At 47.2% G+C, this 14696-nt stretch overlaps 1 protein-coding gene across 2 annotated transcripts in view; it reads right to left on the reverse strand.

Annotated features, from left to right (window-relative positions):
• Positions 1-7787: 7787 nt before the first annotated feature.
• LOC144136079 (uncharacterized) overlaps positions 7788-14696 on the reverse strand; it is a 32296-nt gene continuing 25387 nt past the window's right edge. For both annotated transcript variants that reach the window (XM_077668220.1, XM_077668219.1), the window contains one exon: positions 7788-7955. In XM_077668220.1, the coding sequence (XP_077524346.1) occupies positions 7816-7955 (140 nt within the window). In that variant the 3' untranslated portion in view covers positions 7788-7815. The remainder of the gene's footprint in view (positions 7956-14696) is intronic.

Here is a 14696-nt window from a genome sequence, read left to right on the forward strand (position 1 = left end):
TGTGTGTCGATACCTTTGTACACTCTGAAGTGCGTCGCCTATATTATGCAAAATATTGATAAATCTTGTTCTAGTTAGTTGCCGATATCCTTCCGTATAAAGCTCTGGTAAGTAGCAAGGTGGTTGCCACAGTTTATGGCCGGTACGAGAGTGGTTTATTTCTAGGCATTTGCAATATCGCTTCCTCGACCTTTCGCCTGCTCTTTCTTTTCCCGTCTACTCGCTCGAGAGCCTTGGCTTAGGTCAGGGCGTTTCTGATTCCACTTGTCCTGCGCGGCGCTTGCTGCCCTGCTGCGTTGGCATTGTATCCCCCGTAGAACTTAAATTTACGCACGACAAGCGTTTCTTACTGAAGGCGAGCACGGAGCCGCTGTGCGCGGCCGCGCGTCGTCAGAAAGAGTCCCGCCGTGTGGTCCCCCGTGGTCCCCCGAACGCCGTCGCGGTGTGGGCGGGCTCAAGTGTGCGTGCGCCTTTATCCTTGGGCGCAGCAGACGGTCTGCTGATAACGCTCTTAGCGGGCTGCCCGAGAGAACGGTGCCGAAAGGACGCCGCGACCTCAATGGCGGCAGGCCTCCGGGGGACTGCCCGAGCGTAACTTGCGCTGCCGCCTCTTAACGAAGGCTGCTCGTTTTCTTGCCGACTCACGACGCGCTTGGTGGCCGTCAGCGGTGCGCGGCGCCTTTTCGAGGTGTCCGCATAGCCACGTGCAGCAGCGGGGCCAGGAAACTGGGCTTGGCCCCGCGCAGGTCGGCCCGTGGTGACGCAATCACGCCTGCAGAGCCAGTCTAGGCCTCTCGCTTGCAACTGAGGCGCGTTTGCTCGCTGCCTGTTCGGTGCAGGCATCGGTTGGCATAAATGCTTACTGCGACACTGCTTTGATTTTGCCGCACCTGGTTCTAGACAAATCTTCCGTAATGAAGTGGGACATTACGTATGGCCTTCCAGTACAGAGGTCGCAGTTCCCCGCAGTGGTGGACAGCGAGGATGGCTTGTCGACGCACATATCTGTACCCTCGCATAGCTCGCCTTGGGTGCGAATTTATACACTTTTTGCGTAGCAGGCAACTCTCCATTTCTAAAGACAATGCGAAAGCGGAATTACGGAGTGGTGTGGGAAATATTTTAAGGCAGGTTATTAGCGGCTCTTCTGGCGCGCTTTCGCTTTCTACATCTTTTCAGCAGCCCAGGAAGGGCGCCGAGTCGGGTTTGACGTGTGCCCTTGAGGAGGCATCCTCTTTAGATTCTGCAGCAGGCTTGCAGCAGCCGTCGTTTGAATAAGTTTGCCCCGTTGGAGCCAGCGCATTACTTTACCTCTCTGCGAGGAATTCTTCCCTCAAAAAGCCAATTTTACGGATTTCTCTTCTGCTGGTTTTTCGTCGGAAGACACTAGACACGAGTCTGTACTGGAACACTGAAGCAGGCAGGCTTGCGACTGATGCTCATGACTCACCGTCCGCTGTGCTGACAGTCTGCGAGAGAAGAGGCAAATATACGGACGAGATATTCGAGCGGTAGTACAGACTGCGCATTTAATTGGCAGTCTTTGGCTCGAAGTGAACCCCGCTTCACCGCCTCCGGTGCTTGTCGGAGCTAGCCATATCCTAGACTTTACCGACTTAGTCTGGAAGTGGCGCACACGCAGGCGGCAGCTCCCTTTACCACATTCGTCGAGCTGATCTGCAGTGTTGAGCGAGTCGTCACAAATGAGAAACCGCTGAGTTTGTTCTGATGTGTTGTGCTCTCCATGGAGTCCCAAAGAATTGTTATGCGGTCCATAATGTATTGTCTAGATGAATCTTTTCAAGGCAGAAAAATCGTTTGGGAGGCGGAGTGACCTGCAGGTGCGCAAGACGGCTCTAAGAGCTCCAGCTACTTCCTTCGGTGGCAGTGACATTGTGACGAAAATACTGCTATTTAGTGGATTTTTTCATGTTTGCTGAATTATTTTCCAGTTTTCTTACTTGTGCTGTCGGACGGATGTTTCGGTATTATACTGCTTTATGATGCATGTACACTTGGGGCTGTCGCTTATACGTGCATAATTAACAAAGAAAAAGTTGTTTTCCAGTAAATTTTTTAAAACTATTAGTGCTAGAGTTTGGGTTTCATAATGGCTTAGTTTTTCTTGTATTACTTTTTGTCGCTCATTTAACATCAATGTCGTGGAGTGGCCGAAGCCAACCGTTGTCAGCATTTTCCCGATACAGTTTAATAAATTTATTAACTAATTCTAGGCATTCACTGTTCCCATGTTTGAATAGCAGTGTATTTTCGTGTGCGTATTATTGCCTTTACGTGTTGTGAGGACATGTCGCTGATGGACGAAAGAGTTGACATTGAGAAATACTGAGATAAATGAGCATAAGCGAGCCGCACTGCTCTAAATGAAGAGCTCTCCATGAAGGACCTCTCGTTTAGTGGATAGATAAATTACAGAAACTGAAAGTAAAGAAAAATAGGTCCGCCATGTCACAAGCGCTGCCTTATGACCTGGACTGCTAAGAGTGTCAATGTTTATCCTCTTGGTAAAGATCAGCATTGACTGACACGGTTAAATCTAGGGTAATTTCCTTTTATCTAGTTTGAGCATCACTGTCATCAACTCCTGAAATGTGAACAAGGTGTGTAGGCTTCATCAGAAGGCATCAAAACCGAGGGGGATACTGCGCAGTCGCTGTATATTTATGCCAAAATAAACTTCAAACTTAGTACTGCCAAAGCACTACTTTAGACGAAATTATAATGAGATTAATAATTGATAAGTTTTTAACGGGATTAAAAATGGAAAAGGGAGGGGGAGGAAAGTAGTCAGAAACGCAGCTCATTCATTAGGGCATCACAAAATATGTGGACTTCGTGGTCTAGATCAGCACTGGTGGCTTTATGCGCTTTTCTCTGGTTTTTTTTTTCAACTTTCTTCTCCTGAAAGGAAACAAGAATTAAAGAAATGGAAAGGAGAGGAAAAAAGGAAAATGCCCGTAATCGGAAATTTTACACATGCCCCCTATTCCAACGCTTCCGTTTACACCCTATGCGTGACGTGTTCTGTCATCTGTAGCAAATAGTGTCCGCTGTCTTTGTATTTGCGCGTCTGGAGTGTCGCCGACCGATTATTATTATTATGATTTGGTTCCATTCATTCGTTCGCCCTTCATCATATGTTGTCAAAAAACAACCGCAAGCATTTTTTTTTTACATATATCGCAGATGATTTCTGCGAATCAGCGTATATCTCCTTTCTGCGGTTTGTAATTCAATGGCATCATAAACGTTTTGAACGCTCATGAATTCGCCGCTGTGCTGAAATCTTGTGCAGAGGAAATTTCAAGCACCCTGGCAATTTTTCACTTCCATCAAGGAAAGGAAGTTGACGTAAATGAAAATGTTTGCTCGTGCTAGATGACACAGATTGTAGCCTTACTCACTAAGGTGACGTCGGTTCCCACTTGAGTTACGTACATCATGAAACGGGTGCCACAGTACACAAAGCAAAAACGCTTACCTGGGGCTGTGTTCCGACTCAGTTGTTTTTGTTTTCATCTCTGACGTCAATTTCTTGCACCACTTTTGGCATCGCGGAGAAAAAAAACAACAACGAGGTAGCTCGAAACAGTGCCTACGGTTTCGTAGTGTATGATTTTGATACGTATGTGGGTCTCAGCGAGTCACAACGCCTGTGTTTACCTCTGTGCTCACGAGTTCACGACTCATGCAATGACTGCCGTTGTGGTGACCGGACGACAAACAAGGTCTTCCGCTGCTAGGCAGGGACTCACGTATTCAATTCTCAGTTCCGTGGCCGCATTCCAGTGGATTCGTGACTCAATGACACCCGCGCATCAAAGACGTTGGGGATAAAATAAATAGGGAGCTGTCCCTTGCGTTTTGTACCCTAGCCCAGGCGTAAGATTTGGTGCGCAAGTTATTCACATGATGAAGAAAAAACTTTTATTAGCGATAAAAGAAAGAATGCAATGGAGCTCGAAAGTCCTAGCGAAGGGCAAGGTTTAAGTTACGTGTGTTGCGCTGAACTATAATTTAACGGCATTTTACTTAACCTAGCTGCTCATTCTGGTGCTGCTGGCGAGGCCCGAACCGGCATATGTAATAATTCTGAAACCTATTCTAATTCGTTTTTTTCATTTCCTGCCTTTCGTCATTTGCTGAAGAGACGCCAAGCTCCTGCTAACACGGGGCTGGTGCCAGTGGCGAAGAGGAAACTCGGGGAGTGGCTTCGCTCCAGCAAAAGACGAGGGACGATAAATGAAAAAATGGAAGAAAATAGGTTACAATATCCCTGCCGGAGACTTCGTAAACACTCCTCGACGATATATCAGTTGCTGCCGTCTTCATATAAAAAAAAATAGTAAATATCCTGTAGTCGGATGTAGAGCTAAGCAGGGAATGGCTCGAATCGGGTTCACCGTCATAAAGCCCGGCGTGTTTGCGGTTGTGCGGTAAAGGCAGCCACAACAAGGTGTAGCATACTATTCCAATTATACATCGCGTATTCATCACCTTTATCATTATTTTTCGCGTTGCAATGTCCGATTGCCTCATTCTTTCTCGTTTTGGCGTGCGCGCCGCGCTGTACTAGACTCGTTAGCTCCTCTCTCAAATATGCCACTGGCGGGATCCTGGCTCGGTTTTCTGAACGACGGAACAATGCTTTTAGACTCCTGTGTTCGCCGGAAGTCTATTGCTTTTTTTTGTGTGTGAGTGGCAAGCACACTGTCGAGCCCGTGTGCGTAACAAGCATCATGTGTTCAAGTTCTCCGTCAGGACACTGGTGTGTGGATGGTGCGCTGTTGTCCTCCGGATGCGTACCTGACTGTAATGCATATGGCTTGCGTTAGTTCGACCTTGAAAGGTGTTGCTTTGTCCGAGACGAAAACTTTAGGGACAGCATGCCACGGAGGACAATGTGTTCTTTGAAAAATTTTGAAGCATCCTGGAGTACCCTTAGCCGGACCTTCTGTTTCTGCGTAAGGAGTCAAATAGCCTGTCTCCACTATGACCCACTGATATGCCGATCTTGAATTCGGAAAAGGGCCGAGTAGATCGGTTACAGTCTGCTGGAAAGGCTTTGTGGGCGGTGTTACAGGGTTGAAGAGCCCCCCTGGCCCCGTCTTTCGCGTCTTCCGTCACGGCAATGTTTTCAGGACGTTGGCGGATAGTCGGGGCCCGCAATATTTCTCTTCTTCAGAGGAGGGTGAGATGGATGGTGAGTTGGACGAAAACTCGTCTGGCCGGGGGCCCTCATATTAAAACGGGAAAATGTAGACGCCGATTATAAAATAAAGACAAACCAAAAACAAGTCCCTTCGGCTCCCGTACGGGAGCCCTGCTCACAATGAAAGGATACGAACACTGATAGGAGTTTAAATACGTTTGAAAAGAGGGAGCACGGAGCGGGCTCTGACGAGACTGTCTCTACGTTGGCGAGACTGGTGACTTTGAGAGGCGCCTAAACGAGCTCAGTAACGATGTTAAAAACCAAAAGGTGGACTCTAATGCCATTGCCGAATACTCCGTATCAACAGGCAACGACATCAACCGGGGCAGGGCACACGTGGTAGCAACCGAAAATAAGTTATTTCCTCGCCTTCGTCTGGAATCATTAATCATGCAAACGACTAGTCACCCTCAGTCGCAACGCTGTAAATCTAACCACTGCATATGCACGCTCCTTGCGCCTTCTGTTCAATTGTATTTAAACTGCTATCGCTGCTGCATTGCATTCTGATCAAGGTTTCCGTACGGGAGCTAAAACGCCTTGTTTTATTTTATTTCATAGCGCCTACATTTTGACGTTTTAAATCAGAGGAAGACATAAGTAAACCTGGGGGACCGAGTTGTCGGTTCATGAAGTGTAGCCTTTCCTCTTGAAGGCTTGTAGGTCAAGACAGGCGCTAACATAGGACCTTATGCCAAGATGGAGGCTATTTGTTGAGGAACGTAGGCATCTTCAAGCACCGTGACCTTTCTGCATGTGGTTGTCGTCTTCTCTTGCCTTGTATGTATTAGGTGCATTAGGCTAGAGAAGACAGCAACCACACATGAAAATGCCACGGTGATTAAAGATGCCTACGTTCCTCAAGAAATAGCTTCCATCTTGGCATAAGGTCCGAAGTTAGCGCCTGTCTTGTCCTCTTGTGTTGGACTAAAGAGCATTCAGCCTTGACAAAAAAAGTTTTTGTTCACGAAGACATAATTCTGCATGCCGAATGACGATCATAGACGCCTGGACATTGTTCTCAGCGTTGAAGGCTTCTGTCTAGGTATTGGACGAGGCTCCATAATTCGGGGTACATGTGTTGCTTTTGCACGAGTACTTGCGGTGCGCCAAAATATGTCGTCGTCTTGCTGAATCTGATGAGACGAATTGACTGGGACTTGGGAACGGCAGTCTCAGTCGGAGTGCTTCTGTCCAGATTTATAGAAAGCAAATACATTGAATTCCTGGAGCCACAAGCTACATCGAGGAGGCAGCCTGATATGTCCATCAACTTCGCAAGCCAGCACGGGCCATGGTCGTCGCTGGCTGCTTTAACTGTTCTCCGTGTGCGAAAAGTCAGCAGTTTGGTATAGCCCAGATAATCGCAAGGATCCCCCCCCCCCCCCACCCCCCGTCAAACAGTTCGTCTTTGTCAGCTTCTATATTCAATGCCTTAGGAGTATTTGACGTTCTACAAAAGGCGCAGTGTATCGTCGATCCATATGAGAAGGGAGACATCTTTTTTCGTCTTCTGCTCAATTGACAGTAATTGATGCAGAAGCGAAGTGCACCGCCATCTTGGCGAGTACCTCTGGTGACGCCCAGGGGCTCTTTGCTTGCTGGATGACACTGCCGTGAAGCATTTCCTTGAATTGGTCCCGGATGCCTTCGCGTTCTCGTGTCGACACTCGGTAGGGGCTTTGGCGTATTAGTCGGTAATGCTTGACAGCGCTTGACAATAGCTGTTTGTCGAATATTTGAAAAGTCACTGTAACGTTGAAGATTTCGGAACTGTGCTTGCATGTGCCATAGTAGCGTCGAGTTTGTGTTGAAGGTAGGGTTTTAGCTATATGTCAGTAGGCCCTTTACCGATGAGTTGTAAAGGGGAATACACCTCGAATATCGGCGATTTCATCTAGGAGAGCAAACATTATGCCTCTGTGAAGATACCGGATTCTTTGCCAAAGTTCCGCCCCAGCACTTTGGCTTTTGCACTCCGGCTTATTCTACGCGCAAATAGTATACTGCGTGTTATCCTTGACGGTACACCCTCCATTCTCCTGGCATATCCGACACCTACGGAGACCTCGGTGCTCGAACGAGGTGGGGCGTTGCATCACCAAGCCGCACACTGTTGACCGGGTGATATTCCAGAGCCTTCTTCAAGAATATAGCTTCGCTCTTACAAACCTTGACAAACTTAGACTGAGGCGAATAATCGCTCGGTGCCGATTCCTGAGATCGAGTCGCGGGAGCACTGTTGTACTACGAAATACGCCGGATATGTCTGGCCGATGGCTGTCACTCTTCCGTGGCAATGCTTCGTCGCAGTGTTCTGCTGTCACTGTGCTTGTCTGTCAGCGTTCTGCTTTTTCGTTACGTTGCTTGGTCATTGTGCTTTATGACATGCGCTTCTTCATCACCGGGTTGTTTTCTTCTGCTGTTTTGTCGCTGTGTTGTCCGTTGTGCAGCATTCTGACGCGTCCTGCTTGGTTGTGTCCTTCGACTCCATCTATGAGTATGTCAAGCTTTAAGGAAAATAAAGAGAGCTAAAATAACAAACCAGAGCCGCGATTCTCATTGCCTTTATTTCTTTTCTATTTGTTTCGATTGCGGCAACACATTTCGTTTAATTTGCAGTCCGAGGCAGGCCTTCGTGACATGCACCGACCAGTGTTCTTGGGCACACACCTGCCAGGGTAAGCGGATCCTTGGCCGGCGCAGATGTTGCCTGGGCCTGCGTAAGAAAGAACGGAGAGACGCAACGAACAAGTAAGTCGCCTCTCGTTTCATGTTTCTTAGCGCATTGACGTTTTGGGTGGTGGCATCAGGACGGAAAAGTGATAAAGGGTGTCAGTTTCGAGAAAAAAAAAAGTATCACTCAATTTGCGTCGTTGGAACACATTATCTGCAACGCGATTTTTGCTCGTGTCTTTTCGCCACGTACTCAAGCCAGAAAATAAGTTCACTGCTGCATTGACCTGGCTGTACGCAAATTAATAGGCTTTCAATGCTCTCATAACGTTCATATACTTTGTGCGAACTGAACTGCACCACGTAGCTGCGTAGCCACTATGAATAGCGTAAATGGAAAGCTCCGACTTTGCTGAGCGTTACATTTTAGTGCGAAATCGCTATTCCGATGGTAAACCGCGAGCAAGACCTTGCGATGTTTGTGGACACGTGCCAAGTGAAGTAAATAAATAAAATAAATATCCGCGACTGGGATTTGAACCCCAGCGGTGCGAACAGATCAGCTGGCCAATGCGCGGGAGCACTAGGCTATCGCCGCTGCATAACATTTTTTTCTTTATTGCATGGAAATTGTGCAGAAAAGAAAAGTCTAAGCATGCTTACGTCACAAAACACCAGGCCACAGTACCCCTGCATGACCCCTCCTTCCAAAACATCAAAAGTCTTGGACACACACATGCATACAGATAGGGGAGTCAGCTAGGCGGCACTTCCGGGCAGCATATACTCCCCGCACCAAAGCGCATTGTTCGCGAAGCAAAGATTTCGACGACCGTGGTGATTTCGACGACCATGGTGGCGGTCCATCATGCGGCTCTTCCAGAGACTAAATATAAATAGTCCCAGCAACATAAATAGATCATATGCACGACACAGTTTTTCTCCACTTGCAAAGAACGGATACTGTAGGGTGTGATGTCAATGTCCTTAATTGTTCGTCGTAATATATCCGAGAAGAACAGAACATCAATTCATAGAATGAAACGATGATCAATTGTCTCTGGTGTACTGCACAGGTGGGAGTTCACCGATCATGGCGCAAGCATCTCCTTAGCATGAGGCCATGCCTTCACAATTAGCATAGATGTGTGCAGATGTTTTGCTTAAGGGCATAAGGCAGTGCTATAAGGATTTATATACAAGGCTAATTGTTAACCAAGAGCTAACCAAACCTATTCCATTGAAATTATCTGTTCGCTAAGGCTGTTCATTATCGCCTTTATTGTTTGCCCTATATCTTGAGCCCCTTTGCCTCAGTATTATTAACAGCACAACTATGCGTGGTTTCTCCATGGCAAATGTGAAATTAACGTTTCAGCCTATGCAGATGATATTGGTCTGTTTTGGTTTGACACAAAGAGTGTGCTTGAGGCATTACATTTGACTGAGCAGTTTTGCGAGGTATCAGGTGCGGCTCTTAATTTAGATAAATCCAGGGAATTTTGGTTGGGTCATTGGGGTACAACGCCAAATCATTATGGTGGCATAAGCTGGGATTGCGGGACCCATCACAACCTAGGGGTTCCTCTTCACCAAATTCGCAGCAGTGAAGCCTACTAGGATTCACAGATAGTCTCCATGAGGCGATGAACCCAGGCTTGAATGGTTAGGGAACTGTCCGTGTTTGCTCGGGCTCAAGTCTGCAATATTTTTTTATTTGCAAAACTTGCCTATGTATTGCAGGTTCTCCACTGTGTTAGGAAGAAAGTGCAGGTGATGCACAGAATATCTGCTACATTCGTATGGTGTTCCCAATGGGAACCCATGCGTCGCGATAACCTATTTATTTTTCTTGAGTCTGGTGGAATCGGCCTTGTTCACTTATTTGTGCATAAGCTTGTTTCGCGTTTTTTTCTTTTTCAAATCGTCAAACCATCCTTTTTTAGTAGCTCTGCTTATAAGGCGTCTCAGTGCTCATTTGCCTTTCCTATTCGCACCGACGGGACACACTCGTCAGGGGCCTCCATGGAGTTCCTTAAGAAAGTTGCTGACACCTTCAATTTACTCTCTGTGCGCTTTTCTTTAGACTACCTGTATAGCCTCTCCAGAAGGCAGATGGCTCATGTACTTACAGAGTGTTTGTTTCCTGTGCCGTTGTATCAACAACCTTTTCTGGAGTTCCTTTGACACCAGTGTTTTAAAACGTGTTAGCCGAATATGCATTCCTTCTGCAGCAGCCTAACATGCCTTGTGTTAAGCTGCAACACACTCTCACGCTGTGCACTGCACATGGTCTTCTTCGTCCACTAATACCGCTATGAAACTAATATTCGCTCTTTGAGCTATGTGGCGGTAGTGACAGAGAGATGCGCGCTGCATGCGTTGCCGTCGACAACGCTGTGGCAGAAACAAGGCACTAGAGCAATACGCGTTGGCGTTGACAGCATTGCTGCAGAAACGCGGCACCGGAGCTTAGGCCGCCGGCATACTTTGGGTAAATTGGCATTGACGATGAAAAAGTTGAATAGGCGCATAACTGGCACCCTGGGACCGCGGGCTTCTCAATCGCGCTTTCAGGTACCAGTCCAGCTTTCTCGGGCAAAATTTTTGAAAATTTAAAAATTGTAAGATACTGCTATAGAAATATGGAAGGTAATGGTTCATTATTCTGACATGCAGCAAAATATTTATTTTAAAATGTTTCCAGCGATAGCATCGAGCAGTTAGGACTGCCATAGAAAACCAATGGGGAACGCTTCTGATGATAGCGGAAACGTGAATAGAAAAACAAATACAGGAGTGCTGTTGGGTGATCAGCGGATATGTTGACTGTTATAGCGAAATCTTACATTATATGAAAAAAATGCGCTCCTAAACGGTTTCCCGCTAAAAAATGCCTTTGTCCAGAATCGTTAAGTATGCGTGGCTGTGATGTCCATTTGCATAAAACTGTGCTTTCGCACAATATTTCATGTTTAGCTATGCCGAACCGCCAGCCATTTTTTTAACACCTTCGCGTCAACTCCTTGCTGTGGAGCACGGATGATAAATCACTTTTAGCAAAGAGGTTGCTGGTAGAGCAGGATCCTCAGGAGCGGCGCGGTTGTAAGTAAACACTATTTTAAATTGGGCTTTCGATCTGGCCTCCTTTAAAATATTGTTTTTCTCTTCAAGCACATGAAGAATTCAGGGAAGCTTCCAGCTGCTGCAGTGATTTGGATGAGATTTTGTGAACTTTTAAGAAATAATTAGACAAGTGTCTGTTGGAAGCGTAGCTCCAATCTTTGGGCCTGAATTTCTTATTTACATATTCGAAAATGTCCCGATTTGAAATTTCCGAGGCTTCACCTTTATAACAGCGTAGCTCAGCAACGGCAACTTATATGCAGAAATTGCGTATTACGCCTGGTATAGTCTTAAACGGACTAAGTTATTGTGTTAAATTAGGCTGTGCTTCACAATGCTAAGTTCACTGCGTGAATTTGCAGACGCCCTATTTATGACATAACCAAACAGCAGTAGAGTTCAATTTGCGATAATATTATTTGGCCATTCAAGGCTCTGTAACAGCTATACAGTGCTTCAGTATATTTTTGTTACTCAGACAAAGCATGTACTAAAAAAAAATTTCAACAACCTACAATATTTAATCTCCGGTAATGTTAGAACATGCTATATCATAGACGCAAATCAAAAATAGACTTCGAAGAGCCATTAGTTGTTCACGTCTATTTTACATGTAGTACGCGCCGCGGTGACTTTGGGGCTTTGGTTCATGAGCCCAAGGACGCGGGATCGAGTCCCGGTTACGGAAGCGAGATTTAAATGCAGGGAAAATGCAAATATTCACCAGTCGTTTACCTTTGCGTAAAAGCGACTTATAGCAGCAGCTGAGCTGGTGGTGCGAAATGCTGATGCTAGTCGGAGTGTTTGGTAATTCTGAGTAGGTGTGTGTGTGTGCGTGCGTGCGTGCACGCGCGCGGGGTGGGGGGGGGGGGGGGGGGGGTGGGGTGCGTCACGTACTGTCATGCACGGTCGTTCATCCATTTATATAAGGCAGGTGTCCGGCGTGACAGGCGAAGGGGGGAAAGGGGTAGAACCACTCTAAATCCTTGTGACGTCACTTGTGGCTAGAACGTCCCGACCAATCAACTTGGCGCGCCACACCCGTTGTCCGTCTACCTTTTCCCTTCCCTTTTCGCACTTCGTGTAACGTGGCGACGACGACGCACAAGTAAGCAACGTGGCTTTAGCAGTTGTCGGTCTAAAAAACGGCTGCTACAGCATCGAGGGGTTTGCCTTCGTCTTTTGCTGGTTTCACTTTTGACGCGATGATTTGCGCTTTGGCTAGCGCGTCGTGTTTGCTACCGGGGGTGCAGCAGCTTTGTGCATGAACTTTGCGTGAATGCTTTTCGCTTATGTGTGGTGGGGCTAGCACCTTGTGCTTTGAGACAGGGCATGTTGGTTTAGCGCGGTACTTTTTTGCACTTTTTTCGAGGACTGTTGCTTGCGCTAACGCTTTTCCATTTCCTCTGCCGTAAATTCGTCGTTTCTTTGTAGCTGGCGTCATCGCAGTTCTCGCCGTCGCTGACGCTTCAACTGCTATTGTCCAGCGCGCCGAGCACGCTGGGCTGCCGCGGGATGCATGGTAGTCAACGCGTAACGGGGAGAAGACACCGTACACGTCTGTTCACTTGCAGTGCTGGAGGAGAACTGCGCTCTCGCGCGTGCCGTTGGTGACGCGGCCGAGCGCAATCCCTCTGAGTCAGCCCGCGCGCCTGCCGCTGGAAGCGTTATGGCGCTTTAACATCGTCTTGTTTCCTTGCTCTCTCTCTCTACCCTCGCTACGCCTCTCGCTCTTGTGACTACTTTTCTTCTCTCTCGTGCTTTTCCATTGAACGCTATGGCTCTCCTGTATCTCTTTATTGCTTCCTACTCTCACCCTCGCCTTAGTACTTCTCCGCTTCGCTTGGGGTGCTGTGTGGTAAATCTGTATAAGCAATTGAGCATTGAATGTGGTGGTATTCATCCAGATGCCTATGCAAGCAGTCTCCCTGAGGCCCTAGGGTTTAGAGATAATGATCATGTGAATGAGTATGCCGCGGAGGTTAGCAAAACACGATTGGAAGATTGGTGGATCAAAAGCAGGGAGATGACCTAAGGTTAGAAGTGTAGGATTGAGAGTGGATTTAATGAAAATAACGAATTTTTAGACCAATTTAAAACAGCATTAACGAAATATAAAGAAAAAAAGCCGAGAATGGTGGCAACTGCCACCACCCCCGTTTCAAAAGGGAAGCTCCTATTTTCCATCCATCCATCCATCCATCCATCCATCCATCCATCCATCCATCCATCCATCCATCCATCCATCCATCCATCCATCCATCCATCCATCCATCCATCCATCCATCCATCCATCCATCCGTCCGTCCGTCCGTCCGTCCGTCCATCCATCCATCCATCCATCCATCCATCCATCCATCCATCCATCCATCCATCCATCCATCCATCCATCCATCCGTCCGTCCGTCCGTCCGTCGCTCCTCCATTGGGCTCAGCGGCTCTTCTCTCTTTACTCTCCTCTCCCTCCTCTCCTTCTTACGGTGAAGCCTCGGCCTCCAACGGCGGCGCTGACGTTTTGGCAGCACAGTCGCCCTACTAGACGTTTCTTAGCATACCGGAGACGTATTAGCAGCGATGTATACCGGTTTAACGGACGCCACCTGCGCACAAGCACTGACACGGGTGGGGCCAGGTGCGGCACTTCGCATGTGTGGCCTGCGTCCGGTAAACCGGCATATGCCTACATTAATACTTCTGCAGTATCCTAAAAAAATTTTGCTACTGCTTTCGCAGTAAAACACCCACATGCTGTGCGACGTCCGTGCACGTTAAATACCCCAGTTGGCCGAAATTTTTCCCGATACCTTCACTACGCGTCTCTTATAATACGCGTGTAGCTTTGAGACGTTAATGGGCAGCTCCCGGTACTTTTCGAGGTTACCAAATTCTAATCAAACATATGCCGTAGTTATTGTCTCGTTCTTGATTACTTCTACAAAGTTTGGCAGTTTTGCAGTACATTTTGTTCCGGCGTAAAGTGATTTGAAAGTCTCTGAAAGGGGCTCTCAAAAAGGTGCGGTATTCCTGCGATGTTAAAGGATGCTACTTCAGGAATATCCTCCAGCAAGAACTTTTTAAAAGTTTTTTTTTAAAAGCTGAGTTATCTGCAATGAAAATTTTAATTTCAGCGCCTTCGCGCTTTTCCCTCTCCTCTCGTCGCTTTTTTTGACGATCAAAGGTCGCGCTCCTCGCGCGGGAATTCCTCGTGGGATGGAACTTCATGCCCCGCCTGAGCGGCTCTCCTGATTGGCCGCTGCCATGGTAGCTGCGTGACACCTGAAAGAATCTAACAAATGGTCATCTCTGAACAGAATTATGAAGGAGCATGCGACGTCGCTTTGGGACGTTATGTACCCATATACCATACCATGCCATACCATACCATACCATACCATACCATACCATACCATACCATACCATACCATACCATATCATACCATACCATACTATACCATACTATGAAACGCCATGTCATAGAATGCCGCACCATAGAATGCCATACCATAAAAGGGCATACTATAGAACGCCATAACATTTTAACATGCAGTAAGCTTTTTTCAAGAAGTGCAAAGTATCTAACGAAAACCTGTGCCCCAATAAAAGATTTATGAGTTCCCAGTTTCCCTTCATGACTGTTGGCCCCCGAGTTGGATACCTT

Source organism: Amblyomma americanum, chromosome 1 (assembly GCF_052857255.1).
Source record: "Amblyomma americanum isolate KBUSLIRL-KWMA chromosome 1, ASM5285725v1, whole genome shotgun sequence".
Lineage (NCBI taxonomy): Eukaryota > Metazoa > Arthropoda > Arachnida > Ixodida > Ixodidae > Amblyomma > Amblyomma americanum.